The sequence below is a fragment of the Arvicola amphibius genome, chromosome 5, assembly GCF_903992535.2.
Source record: "Arvicola amphibius chromosome 5, mArvAmp1.2, whole genome shotgun sequence".
In the NCBI taxonomy this organism is placed as follows: domain Eukaryota; kingdom Metazoa; phylum Chordata; class Mammalia; order Rodentia; family Cricetidae; genus Arvicola; species Arvicola amphibius.
In genome coordinates, this window is record NC_052051.1 from 66,328,554 (window position 1) to 66,350,988 (window position 22,435).

At 35.6% G+C, this 22,435-nt stretch overlaps 1 protein-coding gene across 1 annotated transcript in view; it reads left to right on the forward strand.

The window, feature by feature from the left end:
- Mettl15 (methyltransferase like 15) overlaps positions 1-22,435 on the forward strand; it is a 175,031-nt gene that overhangs the window by 132,008 nt on the left and 20,588 nt on the right. The window contains exons 5-6 of the mRNA XM_038330281.1: positions 3,838-4,029; positions 7,830-8,008. Coding sequence (XP_038186209.1) covers positions 3,838-4,029; positions 7,830-8,008 — 371 coding nt within the window. The remainder of the gene's footprint in view (positions 1-3,837; positions 4,030-7,829; positions 8,009-22,435) is intronic.

The window sequence follows — 22,435 nt, forward strand, 5'->3', positions numbered from 1 at the left end:
TTCTTTATTGATATTTAGAAGTATGAAGGGTTAAAATATTTTTTTGCTTTCCAAGTTATCTCTTTGTGTCTGACTACCAGTTAAATACTGTCCCTTGGTCTGTGTCTGTAATCCTACCACCCAGGAGAAAAGAATACTTGAGGAGTATAATTGCCATAGTGGTTGGGATGTTATTTGTTTGTGTGTGTACATTCATACATATGTACCTTTAGTAGACCTGCTGAGTTCCTAGGAAGTATCTCTTGTATCTTACTGGCCAGAATGGTACACATGTTGATCTCTGAACAAATTATGCTAGCCATGAACATGATGTATGCAAAGCATTTAACAGAAATCTACCCCTAAACATCTGTTTTTACCAGGATTCCCCAGAAAAATAGAACTAGTAGAAGATATATAAACATGCATTTTATATGTGTGTGTGAGCGTACATGTGTATATGTATTATGTATGGTATTTAACTTAAGAAATAAGTACAAGGTGTGGTTTAGCGTATAGAAATTTATGCAAAAATATAAATAAGTTAAATGCTTTTTATTTTTGGATGTTAGCTTTTTTTATTATGTGTATGTGTGTTTGTATTACGGTATGTATACTTGAGTGTGTACATGAGTGTAAGTGCCCATGGAGGCCAGAGGAAGGTATCAGACTACCTCAGGCTGATGTTACAGATGGTGGTGAGCTGCTGTATGCGTGCCCGAAACCAAAGGTGAGCCTCTTTCATTACAAGTGCTCTAAACTACAGAACCATCTCCCCAGTACTACACAAAATATACCTTACTCACCCTGCCACAGCGCTCTTGTGCCCGTGTGTGTGTGTGTGTGTGTGTGAGTGTGTGTGTGTGTGGTGTGCGTGTGTGTGCACATGTGTGTTTATGTGCGTGTGGTGTGTGCGTGCGCGCGCATGTGTGGTGTTTGTGCACGTGTGTGTGTGTAGGAAGGTGAAGAAGTAGAGAGAATACTGGTCGGGGGAGGGTTTACTTCAAGAAATTTGCTCACAGACCTGTGAGGTCTGTCGTGTTAAATCTGTTTGGGAACAGGCTGGAAAGTCTGGGGTATAAAATAATGTTGCAGCCTTGAGGCAGAATTACTTCTTCCCCTGGGAAACATGATTCTTACTTTTAAGACATTGTAGCTGAACTTCCATTCTTAAAGTTAATGTTTTTTACTTAAAACCCATTCACTGAAAAGGACCTTTATAGCAATACCTAAACTACTAAACTACTATATAACCAGCCTGCCACAAATATCAAGTACCTAGTAGTTTTTTATTTTAATCTGTAGCTGAACTTTTGAGGTCCTATTGGAATGGAGAGTTTGGCAACTCAGTGGAGGCTAAAAGTGTCCCTAGAGTAGGTAGAGGTTCATGTGTGGGAAGGCTGCCATGCAGCCTGGGTTCTGAATTGAGTAACATAAGGTAACTTACGAACCTCACAGTGAGAAGGTGCAGAGGTGACTGCTTAATTGAAAAGTACTAATAATGTGTTTTCCTTTTTATTTTATTTGGACTTTCATGTATAAGCTTTATATATTAGACTCTTTTATACATAAGCTAACCCATTCTTTTACTCTTGAACAACCTCTTCAGTCCCAAGAGTAATAGTGAATTCTAACTAGTAATAATGTCCAAATATGAATCAGATTACTGGTGCTTACTGGAAATTAAGTTCCAACATTACATGTTTCTTAACATCTGGTATAAATAACACATCCAAAGCAATATTTTGCTCATATGTAGTTTATGATGTAATGGGCACGATTTTTTTCTACAGTTATTTTAATATTGACTAGTAGTTGAGAAAGGATAGCATCAGGATTCCCCCAGAGGAGCAGAATACTTTGGATTTGAATTAATGATATTGAATTATATTTATTTCTGTATGTATATATAAATGTTATTGTTTCTTATATTTAAATACTTGGTGATTACTTTAGTATATGAAAAACACTTGTTTCTTTAAGTGTCCTAACCACAAATTTCCCTTCCTACTGTGCTTTTGAAGGTAAGATTCTCTAGATGAGCATCTTTTCTTGGCAGAGGGAATCTCTTGGGCTCTATATTTGCTTCTATTTGATCAGCAGCTTCAGTTCCCAGTAATTTTGTGCAGCTACTCAAACAAGCCCATCACATCCTTCTGTAACAAGGAGGTGCTTTGACAACATACTGCTTCCTTCCTCTATGTGTTCTCGCATGGTTTTGTTTCCTTATCCAAAAATTGTGAGGAGATGTGATTAATCACCCATATCCGGTGAGGAGTGTTGGATATTTGACTATCTCTGCAGCATAAGTTTGGGATCTGGAGGTGATTAGAACAGAATAATTCCTTTTGTTCAGCCCTACTTATGATATTGGAGTAGGGAAAGATTCAAATTTCAGATTGCCCTAAGTGAATAGTGAAATGTGTTCCAATCCTGAAACTTTATTTTTTTTTTTTTGCTTTTGGAATACAGTTTTATTATCACTGATATTTTTCTAAAACAGGTAGAGCATTTATTTATCTCTCTATCATTAGCTCCAGCCAGATTGCTCTGTAAATTATATCTGTTCCTCTCAGCTGTTAACTCAAAAAATGTGACTTACTAGTTTTCCTCTTCCCTTGTTATATTTGCCAAATAGCATAATAACTGCCACAGCAGAAATGCAGTAAATATTTGGCATGTAATCTAAGAGTAATCCAGAAATTACCCTTTCATCCAGAATTTGAGGAAAACTTACCAGTGAGCTGTGAATTTTCCCTTAAATGGCATAAGACATAAGTAAATAAATGCTTTAAATGTGAATTGCCTAATGTTGTTAAAATACAAGCCCATTCCATTCACATTCAGAGGGGAGAAAGAAACTTCAAAATGTTACCTGATTTCTCTTTACTCATTCTCCTTTCGAAATGGATTGTTGTTGCCTTAAGGCCTCTGCTGAAACCTAAGGGCCGCAGCTTCCTTTGCATAGGAAGGAGAACTGGAATGGCAACATGGTGATCCAAACTTCTTCCTGTCTGTTGATTCTGAATGCTTCATGCCCAGTTTGAAATTCTTGTTGGAAGAAGAATTCTTCAGTAGTTGTTTAGTCCTGTCCTTATTTTATTCCTGATGTATGTAGCTACATAATATCCCTGTCCTAAGTACAGGATAAACGTGCATAGCAGTCAAATACTGGGAGTGAACTTATTAAAAAATTTTCTCATGGTTCTTTTTACTACTTAGAGATTTGTATTTAACAGGTACCTAAAAACTACCTGTAAATGGCACAGTATAGAATACATGTATACACTGTGTAATGTTTAAATTGGGGTACAATAGCACATTGAAAATCCTTATCTTCTGTTTAACTATGATTTCGTAACTATACATTGAGCAACCTTTTTTATTTTCTTCTTTCCCCAACTCTTTTCTCATCACTGCAAGACGCCCATACTCACCTCAACTTTGAGATCAGTATTAAGATTTTACGTATGAATGCAAGTTGTGTATTACCTGTTCTCCTGCACATTCTTACCTCACCTAGCATGAGTTCCACTTCCATCTGCATTGTTGTTTTATGCCTACTGTATTTGAATTTGCTTGTAAGTTAAGTAATTCTTTTGTAAGAATTTCATGTGCTGTCTTTCTTACTCATGAATGTAAGAAATTTTTAAAGAATAAAAAATCTAGTCTGACAAAGGGTTGTTTTTCTGATTTCTAAATATATACCTTCTCAAAAAGTATAATGCTAGGAAAGTTCATGATACTTTGTGTATTTTGGGTAAATCATCCAGCGATAGGATGCACTCCCTTCCATTGGTCAGAAATGTAACGAAAGACTAACACAGCAGAATTTTTCTATCTTGGGTTTATTTACAGGAAACAGGTCCAAGCTTTGTTAGGCCAGTTCAGCGAGGCAGAGGCTTTGTTACTAAAAGTTGGAGTGCAGCCAGGGACTATCGATGGAGTTCTTTTGGATCTGGGATGTTCCTCCATGCAACTTGATGCTCCTGAGCGAGGTTTCTCCCTTCGGAAGGATGGTCCCTTGGACATGAGGATGGATGGAGACAGGTGGGTATTAAAAAAGCATTTCTTCTTACCACAAAAAAATCAATTTCTTAAAATCATTCACAATTTAATTTCCTTGAAGACTGAAAAATTCCCAGCACACTCCCACATCCAGCACTGTCCATACATAGTAAATCAGCTGTGTTTGGTGCTCATTATAGACTTCAGTATTTCTTTGGCTTTGGAAAATATTTACTGTCTTTACAGACTATAGTGAGGAAGTATTCAGAATGAGGAAATCAAATTTTATGGAATTTTTTTTCACCAACAATATGGCTTTTTAATAGTAATTTGGAAAAAGTTAATGCTGAAACAATTGCTTCATTTTTGTGCATGTCCAACTATGCATCTGTAAGAAGCAAGAATAGCTGGATTTAATTGATATTCATTTATAATGCTGCAAAAAAAAGTCTGACAGGATTCATGTGGTCAGCAGTTCTGTTTTTGTTCTATCTATTATGCAGTCACCCTAGTTGTAGCTTCTCTAAAGTATTTGCAGTGTATGGCACTGCATCCTACATCACGACATAAATCAACAAAGACTATTACCTGTGACTCCTCTTCATTCTTTGGTGCTGTAAATATACTAATGCTTATTTACCATAATTCAATTCACATAGACACACAATCCATTTAATAGCATTATGTTGTATTGTAGGAAAGATTAGGAAAAGTTTCTTTTTCTACATTGATTTTTAAAGCTTAAATTAGTACTGACATCTGCACCTACTAGTGGTACCATGCCAGAATAGCCTATATCTCCAAAGCTTACCCTTGATTTTTGTGTGGACATTGTGTCATGCCATGAATATCCTGTGGTAAATACTCATATATGGTCTCTTACCTTGATATGTGACATGAGTGCTAAATTTACATAGTGACATATTTATTAGAATTGTATTGTTTCTGGATCTTTTGCCTTCTATTTGTAATATTAACATTTATAGAACTAAGACTATCATGATAAAATAAATCCTTTAACAACTAGCATCTAATAGTGAAGATCAGATATCTCAACTTTGGAAATAAGGTGGGGTTGTATAATAATAAAATGTTTAATAAATTTATACTCTTCCTGTGTCTTGCTGAGGAAGAAAGGTACTTTCTGTAATACAGTGAACAAATCATCTAATTAATAGCAATGAATTACCATATTCTTAATATAAAGCTTTTTGGGCAAGTTTTAATTTGTAAATCTACATCCATGAGTTTCTCCTCAGCAACTTCAAAGTAAGATTGTTCCTGAGAATTAAGCCTTCAAGTCAATACCTTATGATTGAAATTATATTTTAAATTATATATATATATATATATATATATATTTAAAAGTTGAAGATCTTCCAGGTAGATCATATGGACTATAACCTATTTGAGTATTCAGAACAGGAAAATCAGTTTACTTGAATATATGGGAAAATGAAAGTCAGGCATACAAAGATGTGCACTGCAAATACAAGTAGAAGGGTAGGCCATGAGGGAAAAATTATATTTATACACACACACACACACACACACACACACACAAGTTGTGATCTGTCCAACCCCAGAAAGTGATAGATTCCTATGATAAAGACACACACAAGAGTCATTTTCATACTGGCTCACAGTAGAGTCTTAACTCTATGTTTACCCAAATCTCACCAGGCACTGCTTTTAGATTATATTATCTTCTCATGTAGCAGGGAGGAATTCCAAGCCTCAGGAACTTGAAAGGCTACTTCTTTTAGCAGATACAGCCTTTGTTGGGAGATAATAAACTGATACCCAAGTTAAGACTTTCTCTTATGATTTTGGTTGTAGTGAGTGAAGGAAATCTTTGGACTTGTACAAGGGTAAGCTTGTGTTTTCATAGAGGAGCAGTGCTTCTTGTTCATCATATTAATGCCTGTTCTAGTACAGATTTCTCACCTGCCAACTTCAAAAGTGATGTTCCTTTTGTTTTCTAGCATTGTGGAAACTTCCACATAAATATTTTGTGTTAATGGAACAGTAAGATAACATCATACCTTTGTTTATTAAATGCCGCCTGATCAAAATGCTGTTTTAGTTTTCTTTTTTAAAAGTAGAAAGTTATGAAAAACTAAATTAATCCTTACTGTCTTATAGTTTCTTTAATAAAGCTAAAGGTCTGAATAGCAAGGATTGTCCCCAATGGGCAGTGGCTTGGCTAACTAAATTCATAAGTAGGTAAGATCTAGCAGGGATTTCTGTCTTTTATAGTCAGAATGATGGCTGGCAAATATATGAATTGGAAATATCTGAAGGTCATGAATGTTTATTGCCCAGTCATTATATTGTCTGTATTTACTATGTCATGGTGGGCGTCCTCTCCCAACAATTTAATAATTGAGATAATAATTGTTATATTCATTTCCCAGATTAAAATTGAGAGTCTACTGCATTTAAAACTTTATCCAGTATAACAAGGCTGCAATTCCTTTATAGATCACTACAACCTTAAAAGAAAGGATCTTCATTTTGTAAGCCAAAAAAAAAAAGCAAACCACTGATATCAAAGTTAGGGCTACCATATAAGACATTCATTGGTACAGGGCTTCAAAAGAAAATGAGGCTGACAGTTTGAGAGGGTGGGAAGAGCTGGAGTGAGGAAAGGTGACGTAGTATAATCACACTTCAATTTAAAACATACATAAATAAATAAAAGTCAGCCAAAATGAAAAATAAAATCATCATACATGGAATAGGATGTTTCCTACTCCCAAAAAAATAAGAGAGAGAGACTATGAGTTTCAGAGATAGACAAGCAGACATGCAAAATGGAGTACAAGGATCAAAGTTCCTCCTGAATGCACAAGCATGTTAACAAGGTAATAATTTTCCAAGAGAATTTGAGAGGTTTTTCAACCTCAGTGTGGCTTAAACCTCAGGTCTTAATGCTCCTGTATCTTTGGAACTCATGACTATTCACAGTATGAAACTAATAATCCATCATATTTGTGTGGGAGTAGTAACTGTACTACTGTCAGATGTGCCTAATAAGTCAAGTCATGGCTAGCTCAATAGTTAGAATGCTTTGACCCACTTGTCTAATTGGAAATAAACTAGAATGATCTGACAGCGAACACTATGTTATGCTAGTATAATTTAGTCTGTGTGGTCAGAACTTGGATTTTCTTTTTGTGCCGTACTTGAAAATAATATTTAGGCTTTTTCAATCAGTACTGTTTATTTTGAAGCTTTAATCCATGATGACATTTGTCACTGATGCCTGAGCTAATATCAAATATCCAAAATATGCACATTTAGCATTAGGTCTTTTAGTTATTGTACAGGGAAGCTGCCTAGTGTCTTCCTGTGTAGACTTTCTCAGTAGGGTTTTGCGGTTGTCCCACATATATGTTTTTTGCTGACATAGATTACTCACTTGCGTTTAGACTTGATCAGCTATCATCTGTCTGGATTGTGTCTCCTATTATCAAAAAAAGAATAATTCAATCAGTAACTTAAATTTTGAATAAGTTAAATCTAAACATTCTTCTATTTTATCTTAAAAGAAAGCTACATGATCAAAATTAACTTTTTATGAATGAAAGTTAAAGATTAACAAAATACTATAACTTCCCATTTCCTTGACCTCAATGAATGTTTCAGGTTTCTCTTGCCATAATGATTACTATGTAAAACAGAAACTCTCTTTCATTCGTGTGCTATTTCAGTCTGATTCAGAATTTCTTCTAGACAATGTGTGACGAGTGCCTGCGTTCGTGTTTCCACTACTCTGAAGTATCAACTCTTGTCAATGAAAATGGTGTTAGTAAACTGGCTGGCTCTTTTTTGCACAGGTATCCTGACATGCCCACTGCTGCTGATGTTGTGAATGCTTTAGATCAACAAGCACTTGCATCCATCCTTAGAGCATATGGAGAGGAGAAGCATGCCAAGAAAATTGCTTCTGCAATCATTCAAGCACGCAGCATATACCCTATCTCTAGAACCCAGCAGCTTGCCAGCATTGTTGCAGGTACCCTCATTAATTCTCTTCAATGTCTACGACTAAAAAATTATATAAATATCTGTTTCATATGTATATGCATACATACACACACACATGCGTGCGTGTGTGTGTGTTTGTGTGTTCTTCCGTGTGTGTGTGTGTGTGTGTGTGTGTGTGTGTGTGTGTTCCTGTCTGGCTCCCAGAGGGATTCATTTGTATGTGAAATCTTTCAGAATAGCATTCTTTATATCTTTCTCAAATGTCAGGTTTCTTTCTTTTTTCTTTTTCTTTATTTTAGCTTTCTCTCTTTGACAGCTCTAATACTGCACACACTTTTTAAAAATTATTTGCCATAGGTGGATGATTAATATAATCGAAATTTTATAAGTGGTAATTTATCATCTGTGCTGACCAAGGTGAAAGATGGAATGACAAGGTTTAAAGAATGTCTTGATCCATCACAGTGGTTGATTAGCATCCTGTATGAGATTTGTCATTACCGCTCATAGTTCTGCATTTTAATATTTCAGGCAAAAGGAGAATTGCATTGCCCGACTGCTAAAATAAAACTCAGTGACTCATACATCTATTCTAAACAATCAGCTAACAAAGGGTATGTGATGTATAGGTTATTCCGCTTTGTGGATGCTAACTAAATCAGCCTAAGGGACTTATTGAAACATTTCATCTTTTCTGCTGTTCACCGCCATAAACCTCTTGAACCGGATTCTGGCTAGGAGGTGCTTTTTTGTACCCTTTCCATTTGAAGCCAATGTTTCACAGCTATGTTTTAAAGAAAGTTTCTCTAAGTAAAAATGCAACTCCTTCAGTTATTTAACAGAATTACAGTGGTAAATTATTCATCTTGTTGAACCAACAAAAACACTGTATCATTTTTATATACCAAAAAATATTAAGATTGTTTTTATTGTTTCTTATTAAATTGTGCAAGTAATAAGTAAATACAAGACATATTATAGCATTTTAAAATTTCTCAATATTGGCTAAGGCTATCATAATACTAGAGATGGAGTTTAAGGAATAAAAATGATAAATCCACTCAAATCATTAAACTGTCTTATAATAATTGTTTTATAGCATAATTAAATAATATTATATTCTATTTAACATAATAAAGTATAAAGAATTTATTAAGTCTAATATTTTAAGGTGCCTTTGTCATGCCCTTCCCAATTTAATACCTAGTATTGAAGTTGGAGCAGAAAACATACAGTATTTTATGATTTTCCCCCAAAAGAGTTTATACAAGCATTTTAGCAAGTAATAGATTTACCTTCTCCTTATATATGTTGCCCTTCTCATTCTTTACTCACCAGGCATCTCTACTTCTCCTTGCTGTCTTTAAGACGCACTGCATGCCATTTTCTGGGAGAAATCATATTATTTATTCATAAGAAAACACAATTTTGTCTGGTACTGAATGAGGGTTTGTAGCTAACGAGCACCCTAGAGATTGTTCTGTTGAAACATTTATCTCAGAACTTGTGGAATCAATTCTAAAGAAGACCAATAGTTTGCTCAAGACCACAGTCTAATTAAGGACAGTTAGTACTCATTAAAATTTAGGAGACAATGAATATGAAACATAATTGGGAGTATAGCTATAAGAAATTAAGTTAGTTATTTTGTTTCTGGATCTTGATCTGTGAACTTGGTGAAATGCTATGTGTGTATGTGATAGAAATGATATGAACATATATAACAGGATCAATGTAACTATTCCTTGGAATATTATAATGTTAAGATCAAATTAGCGCTATATTAACAATGAGTTAAAAGTGAGAATATTCATATAGCAAGGAAAAAAGTTGTTAATGGCATTAAAATTTCTCTGAGTCTGTTTTTATGTTTTTAATATCAGTTAATAGAAATACAACTGTATTGAGAGCAATATGACTTTTTGAAAAAGAAAAAAAAACATATTTCAGAAAAGAGAAAACTTTGACATACCAGAATTGAGCCAAGAGAATAGAAACTTTAATAGACCTATAGCGAGCAATGAGATTAGAGTTTTCCAGCTAAAACAGTTCAAGTATAGATGTATTCTCTACTGAATTCTATGAAACCGTTGAAGAACTAAGTAACTCTCCATAGAACTACCCATAAAATAGAAAGTGAAGAAATGATACCAAGCTCATTTTATCCAAGCTGAATATATATTACAAGAAAAAAAAAAACAAATTATGAATCACTCTCCCTGGTCATGCATGCCACATTTTTAACTTTTTATATTTTAAATTATAATATATGCTTTTTTCCCTCTAACCCATCCCATATATCCCTTCTTGATCTTTTCAAACTCATGGCTCCTTTTTTCATTCAATGTTGATGGTGTATATGTGTGTGTTTCTAAGTACATAACCTAAACCTGCTCGATATGTATAATATTGATTGCATGCATGTTTTCAGGATGACCATTTGATACTGGATAATCATTTGGTGTCCTCTTCCATGAAAAAGACTATTTTCCCACACCCAGTAATCCTTGGTCATCTCTAGTATTTTGTATAGTGCTGAGGCTTCCTGGCTTTTCCACATTAGCATCGATGTTGTTGGTTTCCTCGTTCAGACCATGTTTAGGCAATCATGTTGGTAAGACTATACGGGTGTAGCACTTCTGTTATTACTAGGAGACACAATCTCACAGCAAACACCCTTTTTCTTTGCCTTTAAAATTATTCAACCCCCCTCTTCTACAAGGATTACTGAGTCTTAAATGTGTGAGTTGTATTGTAGATGTATCTGTTAGTGCTGGACTCTACAAATCTACATTTTGATTAGTGGTTTTCTATAATGGTCTTTGCCTATTGCAGACAGAATTTTTCTTGATGAGGGCTGAGAACAACACTTTCCTGTGGGGATAAGCACAAATATTTAGAATGCAGTTGGGGATTATCATCGTTGAGTAAAGCAGTGGTTGTAAGCTCTTAGAGCCAGGACATCACCAGCTCTGGTCAGTTAACTAGGTTTTCAGTGAAGAATTTGCAAACCAAATTCAACAACACATTCAAATTTGCAGTATTAACAGAAAGTCTTGCTTCAACCAAAAGAGTTCTGTGTTCATAGCATTTACTACTGACATTAGATAACTGAACTAAATATTCCATAGAATGATGAAATATTGATTATGAAATAAAGACATACAGAGTAGGCTGTGTCTTCACAGGACTCTTTCCTTGGTTGTGTAGAAGCCTTTTAATTTCATGTAATACAATTTATCAATTCTTGACACTATTTCTGAACATGATTGAGACTTTTTCAGACAGTCAGTTCTTACCAGGACCAAATGAACTTTATTTCAAGGATACAAGGATTGCTCAAAAAACACAAATCAATAAATGCAAAGCACCTTATGACTACATTCAGTAACTGAAATTGCATAAATATCTCAATAGTTGCACAAAAGGTCTTTGATGGAAACTAACATACCCTATTGATAAAAGCCCTGAAGAAAATAATAATAGAAGAAACATTTCTTAATATAATAAGAGTATATATCACGTCTATAGTCAGCATTTACTCAATGGAGAAAACCTGCAAAAATTTTCACTACAGTGAGGAATAACACAAAAATATCTTCTTTCTTTATTCATCCAATATTGTCATTGAATCTTTACTAGAGTAATAATACATATTTATTATATTATTAAATAAATTAAAGTCATATAAATAGGACAGGAAGAAGTAAATTCTTCTTGAAGGTGACATGATCCTATACATTAAAAAGATAAAGATTCTAGTAGAATCTTATAGAAATTTCTGTTAGAAAACTTTGAGCTGATTAACAAATGATAAGTATACAATGTTAAGATATAAATCAACAGCTTGCGAATATATTGATAGCAAATCACCTGAGGAGGAACTGAAGAAAACAAACACATTGGTAATAATTGCAAAAAATGAAACAAATGGAGTTGAAGAGATGGGTCAGCTGATAAGTACTTGCTGCACAGCATGAGAGCATCTTTTATCCAAGAACTCACTTCAAAATGATGAACATGATTATAATAGCCAGAACCTGGAAACAACCTAAATGCTCCTCAACCGAAGAATGGATAAGGAATATGTGGTACATTTACACAATGGAGTACTACACAGCAGAAAAAAATAATGACATCTTGAATTTTGCAAGAAAATGGATGGAGCTAGAAAACATCATTTTGAATGAGGTAACCCAGACCCAGAAAGACAATTATCACTCATAGGTGGTTTTTATACATAGAGCAAAGAAAACCAGCTCACAAATCACAATCCCAGAGAATTTAGACAACAATGAGGACCCTAACAAAAACGTACATAGATCTAATCTATATGGGAAGTAGAAAAAGAGAAGATCTCCTGAATAAATTGGGAGCATGGAGACTTTGGCGGAGGGTTGAAGGGGAGGGGAGGGGTAGGGAGAGAGCAGAGAAATTGTTTAGTACAATAAAAATAAAATAATAATGATGAACATGAGCCAGGCGGTGGTGGCACACACCTTTTATCCCCAGCACTTGAGAGGCAGAGGCAGATGGATCTCTGTGAGTTCAAGGCCAGCTGGGTCTACAAGAGTTAGATCCAAGACAAGTTGCAAATCTACAGAGAAACCCTGTCTGGAAAAAAAAAATGATGACCATGGTGGCACATGTGTGTTAGCCCAGTACTGGGAAGGTAGAGTCAGGGGGAACCACTATCAGCCAGCCTAGTCAACTAGGCAAGATTCAAACCTTGTTTGAAACAAAGTGGCGGGAGTGGTGCTGAAAAAATAACTCTATGGGTGAGGGTTCTTCCTCCTCTTTCAGAGGACTCAGGCTTAGTTCCCATCACCCCCATAGGAGACAGACTCACAGAATCTCAAAACTAGACATATAAACACAAAATAAGTTATTTTAAAAATAGCAGGTAGATAGTGCCCAAGGAATGGAACCTGAAGTTGATCCCTGGCACCTCACACTCATGGACTGGCAAAATTAATATTGTGAAAATTAGTGTGGTTCTAAAAGTCATGTTATGTTGCTAATTCTCACAAGTGGAAATATTCTCTCCTAGAAGAATAGAAAGTCATAAGACTCAAGGTGCTGCATTACTCACAAGATTCCAGAAAGTTATGAAACTTAACAGGCTTAGGAGGCTCAGAGAGTTACAAACAGATTTGCAGAACCCTCTTCCAATTACAAAAGCTGTGAATAACTATTAGACAGAAAAGATTCTACATGGATCTTCCTCCAGTTAGTCAGATAGCTACAGGTTTGAAGTTTTCATGAGTTGTCACCAGTATTAAGTTTTATGATAATAATGCTGCCTTTGATGGCTCCTGTAAGTAACTCTAATAAACTCATTTCATCAGGCTACACTTAGTTGGGATTGTTGATTTTGTCTTTTGTTGTTACCCTGCCTCAAGTGAGTATATGTGTTTTCATGTATTCTCAGGAACAGTCACATAACAGTGATCTACAGATTCACTACAATGCCAACCAAATTTTCAGTGATGTTTTTCACCGAACTTGAGAAACCAATCCTAAATTTTACATAGAAGCACAAAATATCCCAGATTATCAAAGCAGTCCTGAACAAAAAGCATAATGCTGGAGCTATCACAATTTCTGATTTCAAATTATAGAATCATAGTAATAAAACTAGCATGGTGATGTCTCAAAAGTAAACATGAAACTTAACAGAATAAGATAGAATTCCCAAGATATACACAATACCAGTGGCCCAACTGATTTATGACAGATATAGAAAACATTCTTTATAGAAGAAATAGTGCTTTTCAAAAATAGTGCTATGAAAATGATATCCACATGACATGTAGAAGAATGAGACTAGACCCACCTTTTATTTTGCTTAAAATTCAGTTGATATGGATCAAAGACCATAATGTAGGTCTTGAGACTTTGAAATTATTGGAGTAATATAGAGAGAAAGCAGTTGAAGATATAGGGATGAGAATTGACTCCCTGAAAAAGATTCAGCTATGCTCAGAAATTATGTCAAGAATTGATAAGTTGGAGTACGTGAACATAAAAACCTTCTACACAGCTAAGGAAACAAAGTTGTAAAGAAAGAGCCTACTCTGTGCGTCTTTTCTTTCATAATAAATATTTAGTAATTTTATGTAATATTTAGTTCACTTACCTAATGTCAGTAGTAAATGCTATGAACAGAGAGCTCTTTTGATTAAAGCAAAACTTTATGTTAACAGTACAAAGTAGAATTCTACCCTGAAGCAATTTCTTGAACAGCAGAAAGGTCCTGCTTGTCAGGCTGACAAATGACAATGTGGCATAAGAGCTGCTTATTGAAGGCAACAGGAAACAGCAACGGGATGCCACCTGCTAGTGATGAGCACTTCCTGGAGATGCCAGTATGGAAGTGTTGCTGACTGGGGAGTCTCAAGCAATAGAAGTGTGTTCTTCCAGTTCTAAGACATGAGCTGAAGTGGAGATATCAGCAGGATGCTGGCCGAGATTCTTCCTCAGCTTTTCCTAGAACTTACTAGCTGCCAGCAGAGCGTGTCAGGTGTTCTGTATCTTGTGGATGGCTCTGCCTCTAACTCCAGCCATTTGACATTGACCCTCTGCCTCTGTTTTTGTTATGAATTTCCTTTTGGTTTTCTTCCGTCTTTCTTTCTTTCTTTCTTTCTTTCTTTCTTTCTTTCTTTCTTTCTTTTTTTCTTTATTCCTTCTTTCCTTCTTTCTTTCTTTCTTTCTTTCTTTTTTTTTTTTAACCTGGGAACCCCTCTAGAGTCAAGTCTCTGCCAACCCTAGAATGGCTCCCTTAAGTAAGATATATAATTCCTTGTTCCCATATCCACCCTTCCTATATCCCAACCATCCTATTCCCCCAAGCTCTTCCCATCCTCCACTTCACACTTTTCTCACCCCATCCCCCCTCCCCCCATCCCACCCCACCGCTATGTTCCCATTTTTTGTCCGGCAATCTTGTCTACTTCCAGTATCCAGGAGGATAACTGTATGTTTTTCTTTGGGTTCACCTTCTTATATAGCTTCTCTAGGATTTTTTACGAATTATAGGCTCGATGTCCTTTATTTTTTTTTTTTTATAAGAAACCACTCTTCTGTGATTCAGGACCCATCTGAATCCAGTATGTGCTTGACTTATCTTTCTGATATTCATAAAAAATCCTGTTTCAGGGCAGAGCACAATCACAGGTTCTGGGTAGATGCAAACGGTGGAGGACAGATACTCTTCAAAGCAGTGTAATTCCTAAGCAACAGGTTTGTTCAAGAAACAAGTATTTTTGTCAAACTAAATGTACAAAGGCTATATTTAAAAGCCTTTCTTCTTTGAATAAATTCCCATTAATGTCTTAAAACTTGCCTATTATATATATATTCCAGATAATATATATATAATAATAATAATATATATATATATTCCAGAACACCAGGATATAGTTTATTCAGTTCCTCACATATCTTAAAACTCATGTTTTTATGGAAATATGAATAACTTCCTTTAGAACCATACATGGAATCATTATATCCTCAGTAAAATTCCACAGTCCATCAGATCAATATGCAGTAATGTGTAAACCTAAAGCCTATGACTTTTGCTAGCATTAGGAATATCACAGAGGTTCCCAAAGACAAAAGTCAGGCTCTGAGTTAGTATTCTACTGTCACCACTGTTATGTATTTTGCTGGGATCTCCAGCAAGTAGGGCTGTGGCAGAGCCAATCCTGCTGGTCTCAACCTGGGACTGAGCAGGATAGTGAGTGTGGATGACTTAAACTTCCCTGCTTGGCCACCTGAGAAAAACACACTGAGTCTTGTTGAAGCAGGATCTCGTTTAATTGTATTACACAGGAACTTATTTAGGGTTGTGATAGAGAATGGGAGTCTTGGAATGGGGTGAAGTGGAATAAGGAATAATGGCCAATTATATTCTGCCTGGTTAGTGGTGGCTGGGAAGAGGCGGGTTTAGGTAGGGCTTTGCTGAGTCACTCATATGAGGAAGTAATGGCCAAAACAGTTCACCAAACTCAAGTTGCCCCGACCTCTTGAGGCCAAACAGTATTTTATAAACCATAGTAAACATAAGTTATAATCATTTTATAATTCCCCAGATTGTCTCTGGAACTTGACTGTTGATGTTTCTACACATATTCGTACATACACTATTTAGAAAATAATACTGATGTGTTTTTATAAATTTAACACACATATAGTATTGTGTACAATATATACAGTATTCCCTCCAAAATACTTTATAAATAATAATTAACATTTTAAGTATAACTTTTTTCTAGTGTTATCATAAATGAAGCAGTAAAGCTAAAAAGATTAAGAAATGAAAAAGGCTAGAAGTCATTTACTAAATGTCAGTTTAGAAGTAAAATGTTCTATCCGGTTCAGTGTGCTTGGATTTATATTGAGGTCTTTAATCCATTTGGAGTTGAGTTTTGTGCATGGGGATGGATACGGATCTATTCTTTTATATGTTGATATCCAATTATGCCAACATCATTTATTGAAGATGCTTTGTTTTTTTCATTGTATAATTTTAGCTTCTTTGTCAAAAATCAGGTGTTCATAGGTATGTGGATTAATACCTTTTGATTCCATTAGTCAGTCTCTCTGTTTTTATGCCAATACCAAGCTGTTTTCATTAGTGTAGCTCTGTAATTGAGCATGATATCAGGGATGGTGATGCCTCCAGAAGTTCCTTTATTGTACAGGATTGTTTTGGCTATCCTGAGTTTTTTGTTTATCTGTATGAAGTTTATTATTGTTCTTTCAAGGTCTGTGAAGAATTTTGTTGGGATTTTGATGGGGATTGCATTGAATCTATAGATTGCTTTTGGTAGGGTTGCCATTTTTACTGTGTTGATTCTACCTGTCCAAGAACATGGGAGATCTTTCCATTTTCTGGTATCTTCAGTTTCTTTTCAAAGAATTAAAGTTCTTGTCAAATAGGTCTTTTACTTCTTTAGTTAGTGTTACCCCAAGATATTTTATGTCATTTGTGGCTATTATAGAAGGTGATGTTTCTCTGACTTCATTATCAGCTTCTTATCATTTGTATAAAGGAGGGCTACTGACTTTTTTTGAGTTGATCTTGTATCCTGCCACATTAATGAAGGTACTTATCAGTTATAGGTGTTCCCTGGTAGAGTTTTTGTCATCATATATGTACACTATCATATCATCTGCAAATAACAAAAGTTTGACTTCTTCTTTTCCGTTATCCCCTTGATCTGTTGTTGTCTTATTGCTATAGCCAGAACTTCATGAACTATGTTGAAGAGATAAGGAGAGAGTGAACAGCCTTTTCTTATTCTTGATTTTGGTGGAATCGCTTTGAGTTTCTCTCCATTTAATTCGATGTTGACCGTCGGCTTGCTGCATATTGCATTATTATGTTTTGATATGTTCCATGTATCCCTGATCTCCCCAAGACCTTCATCATGAAAAGGTGTTAGATTTTGTTGAATACATTTTGAGCATCTGATGAGATGATTACATATATTTTTCTTTCATTTTATTTATATGTTGGATTACATTGATAAATCTTCTAATGTTGAACCATTCCTGATTCGCTGAGATGAAGCAACTTGATCATGGTGGGTGATATTTTTTTATGTGTTCTTGGATTCGGTTTTCCGGGATTTTATTGAGAATTTTTTGCATCTATGTTTATGAGTAGGATTAGTCTGAAATTCTCTTTCTTGGATGAGTCTCTGTGTGGTTTCTGTTCAGGGTAACTGTATCCTCATAAAATGAGTTTGGCAGTGGTCCTTCTGTTTCTATTATATGGAAAACTTGGAAAAGTATAGGTATCAGCTCTTCCTGGAAGTTCTAGTAGAATTCTGCACTAAAACCATCCAGTCCGGGCCTGTTCTTTGTTTTTTGTTTTTTGTTTTTGTTTTGTTTTTCTTTTTCTTTTTTTTGGTGTAGAGGCATTTGATGACAGCTTTTGGTATATGGTATCAATCCAGAAAATTGGCCATTTCTTGTATGTTTTCCAATTTTCTGAAGTACAGGTTTTTTTAGTATGACCTAATGATTCTCTGGTATCCTCAGTGTTGATTGTTATGTCCCCCTTTTCATTTCTGATTTTGTTAATTTGGATGTTCTTTCTCTGCCTTTGATTAGTTTGGATAGAGGTTTGTCTATCTTGTTGATTTTCTCAAAGAACCAGGTCTTTGTTTCATTTATTCTTTGTATTGTTTTCTTTGTTGCTATTTTATTGATTTCAGCCATCAATTTGATTATTTCCTGTCTTCTACTCCTCCTGGGTGAGTCTGCTTCTTTTTGTTCTAGAGCTTTCAGGTGTGCTGTTAAGTCACAAGTGTCAGCTTTCTCCACTTTCTCTATGTGGGCACTTAGTGCTGTGAACTTTCCTCTTAACACTGCTTTCATAGTGTCCCATAAGTTTAGGTATGTTGTCCCTTCATTTTCATTAAATTCTATGACATCTTTAATTTGTTTCTTCTTTCCTGCCTGCCTCCTTCCCTCCCTCCCTCCTTCCCTTCCTTCCTTCCTCTCTTCTTTCTTTTCTCCCTTCCTTCTTTCCTTCCTTCCTTTTTTACTTGACCCAGTGTTGGTTCAATTAAGCACTGTTAAATTTCCATGAGTCTGTTTTCTGAGAATAGTATTGTTGTTAAATTCTAACTTTAAACCCATGGAGATCCAATAAAATACAGGGGTTATTCCAGTTTTTTTGTATCTGTTGAGGTTTGCTTTGTTACCAAGTATGTGGTCAATTTTAGAGAAGGTTCCACGAGGTGTTGAGAAAAAGGTATATCCTTTTGTGTTTGGATAGAATGTTCTGTGAGTCATGACATCTACTGGTTTTCTTATTTCCCTGTTAAATTTCTGTCTGGGTTGTTGCACAAGGAGGGTGGCCCTTGGTCCCTGCCGCCCGGCTAGCTTACATCTAAAATAACCGCACAGAAATTGTATTAATTAAATCACTGCCTGCCCCATTATCTCTAGCCTCTTATTGGCTAACTCTCACATTTTGATTTAATCCATTTCTATTAATCTGTATATCACCACAAGGTCGTGGCTTACCAGGAAAGATTAAGCATGTCTGATTCTGGAGGCTCCATGGCGGTTCTCTCACTCTGCTTTCTTCCTCCCAGAATTCAGTTCTGTCTCCCCCCCCCCCCCCATCTGCCTAAGTTCGCCCTATCAACTAGGCCACGGCAGTTTCTTTATTAACCAATGAAAACAACACAAAGCCAGAAGGACCACCTATGCAACTGGGTGACCTATCCATTGAAAAGAATGGGGTGTTGAAATCTCCTACTATTAGTGTGTGGGGTTTGATGTATGATTTAAACTTTAGTAATATTTCTTTTACATTTGTGGGTGTTTGGAAGCATATTTCTTCAGGATTGAGACTTCATCTTGCAAGTAGAAAGAGAAAGTCGGAAGTAGCCTTCAGTGCATGGGCACAGGAGACCACTTACTAAATATAACCCAAGTAGCACAGATACTGAGAGCAACAATAAATAAATGGGATCTTGTGAAACTGAGAAGTTTCTGTAAAGCAAAGAACACTGTCAATAAGACAAAAAAGCAGCCTACTGAATGGGAAAAGATCTTCACCAACCTCACATCAGACAAAAGATTGCTCTCAAAAATATATAAAGAACTCAAGAAATTAGACATCACAATTCCAAATAACCCAATTAAAAATGGGGTACATAACTAAGTAGAGAATTTGCAAAAGAAGAATCTCAAATGTCCAAAAGACACTTAAGGAAATGTTCAACATTTTTAACCATTAGGGAAATGCAAATCAACTCTGAAAAACATCCTACACCAGTCAGAATGGTTAAGATCAAAAACACCAATGATAGCTTATGCTGGAGAGAATGCAGAGTAAGGCAAACACTCATCCATTGCTGGTGGGAATGCAAACTTTGGAATCAGTATGGTGGTTTCTCAGAAAATTGGGAATCAACCTACCTCAGGATCCAGCAATACCAGTCTTGGGCATATACCCAAAAATACTAATTCATACTGCAAAGACATTTGTTCAACTATGTTCATAGCAGCATTATTTATAATAGTCAGAAACAACTTAGATTAACCAGGAAACAACTTAGATGTACCTTAACTGAAGAATGGATAAAGAAAATGTAGCACATTTACACATTAGTGTACTACTTAGGTAAAAATCAATGGCATCTTGAAATTTGCATGCAAATGGAACTAGAAAACACCATCCTGAGTGAGGTAACCTAAACCCAAAAAGATAAATATGGTATGTACTTACTCACAAGTGGATACTACCCATAAACAAATAATGTTGAGCCTGTAGTTCATGATCCTAGAGAAGCTAAGTAAGAAGGTGAACCCTAAGAAAAACATATATATATACATCGACATGGAACATCAAAATAGACAAGATTGCCTGACAAAATTGGGAGCATGGGGGGTGGGGGAGAAGGGGGGATGGAAGGGAAATAGAAAGGGAGAACAGGAGGGAGGAATAGTGGAGATGGAGGAAGGACAGAGATGAAAGCTAGGAAAGTGATATCTTGATTGAGGGAGCAATTATGGATCTAGCAAGAAACTGTCTCTAGAGAATTTCTCAGGAATCCACAAAATGACCCCAGCTAAGACCCTAAGCAATAGAAGAGAGGGTGCCCGAACTGGCCTTACTCTGTAGTCAGACTGATTTAGTATATTAAATATCACCATAGAACCTTCATCCAGCAACTGATGAAAACAGAGGGAGATACCCAAATTGGAATATTGGACTGAGCTCCCAAAGTCCAGTTGAAGAGTGGGAGGAGTGAGAATATGAGCGAAGAGATCAAGACCATGATGGGTTCACCCACTGAAACAATCTACCTGAACTAATGGGAGCTCACCAACTCCAGCTGGACAGGGAAGGAACAAGAATAGGACCAAAGTAGTTCCTCTGAATGTGGTTGACAGTTCCATGGCTGGGGCAGACTGAGGGGCCACTGTCATTGTCACCAGGATTTATCCCTACTGCTTGTACTGGCTTTTTGGGATCCTATTCTCTTTGGATGGATACCTTGCTCAGTCTAGATATAGTCAGCAGGGGATTGGACCTTCCCTGAAGCAATGTGCCTTACCCTTTCTGTGTAGTTGATGGGGGGTGTGCTTCGGGGTAAGTGGAGGGAATCAGAGGAGGGGAGGGAGTAGGAACCTGGATTGCTATGAATAATAATAAAAAATACATAGTTTGTTTTCTTAAAAGAAATAAAAAAGAAGTAACCTGCCGATCACCTCTGCTAAGTCATTATCTGGCTGTAGCTTTTGTATTCCAGGCATACCAATATTCTTGCCATCTTTCAGACATATTGTCACCGTCCCACAGGTCTTAAACACACTTGTGCCCAGAATTGTAACCTTCCTGCTTCTTCTCTCATGTCCATTTCCTCTGACTGATTCTGGTTATCCTCTGGGAATACTTAAGATAGCTATGATGATTGCCCACGTCCCTCTGTAGTGCTGAATAAACAAAGATTCATGGCACAGTTGTGGTGCATCTGCTTTTCTCAGTTGTTCTCTACACAGGTTCAGTATAGTTGTCAGAAGTTACATTTGGTTATGGCATTTAATATGTGACTACTCTAAGACAAAAATATATTCATATATTCGCACATACACATTTATGTAATAAAAATTTTTAAAAAGAGACCATAGATTTGAGAGAACTAGAGGGGGTACAAGGAAGGGGTTTAAGAATGAAAGGGGAATGGGCAATGATATAATTATGTATATTATATATAATTATCTATATAATATTAATTTCAAAAAATAAAAAAAGTATTATAAAATCAGTGCTATAAATGTAAAATAAGTTTTACATTTTTAATATATACAAATATAAAGTAGTTTTGTCTTAATTATATGTTGAAATGGAAATACCTAATGACATCTGTGTTATATATGATTTTTTAAAAAATTAACTTTTCCTTTTTAGTATTTTTAAATGTGCTTACATAGAAAAGCTTTATATAATATGTATAGCACATTTTATTTTTATTGAACATGTGCAATAGCCTGTAAGTGCCTTTAGAAAATAACATTGCCATATCATAGTATTTGAACTTTGGGAGACCTTTTCCAATGTTAAGGCATGAAATTAACAAATGCACATTAAATCAGGGTTTCTTTACTCTCAGATAGATCAAATAATTTTTTAAAATATTCCCAATTTATAGATCATAAGAATGTAAATGCTCTAGCAACATTGAAATAGCTTATGCTGATAAGCTAAAAAACCATATTGCTTCTCAGTTCTTTGGTTTATTCATTTTCAGAATAAAATTATTTATATCCCTATCTTATTCTTTAATAAAATGCTGAAGGAAAATAATTCTCAGTCAAAATATTTTATCAGTTATAGAGTCTTTAAAATGACAAATACCATGTACAAACACACACTTGATGGGAAAACATTGATTTGGAAAGAAGTGACTGCATCTAGAATGTT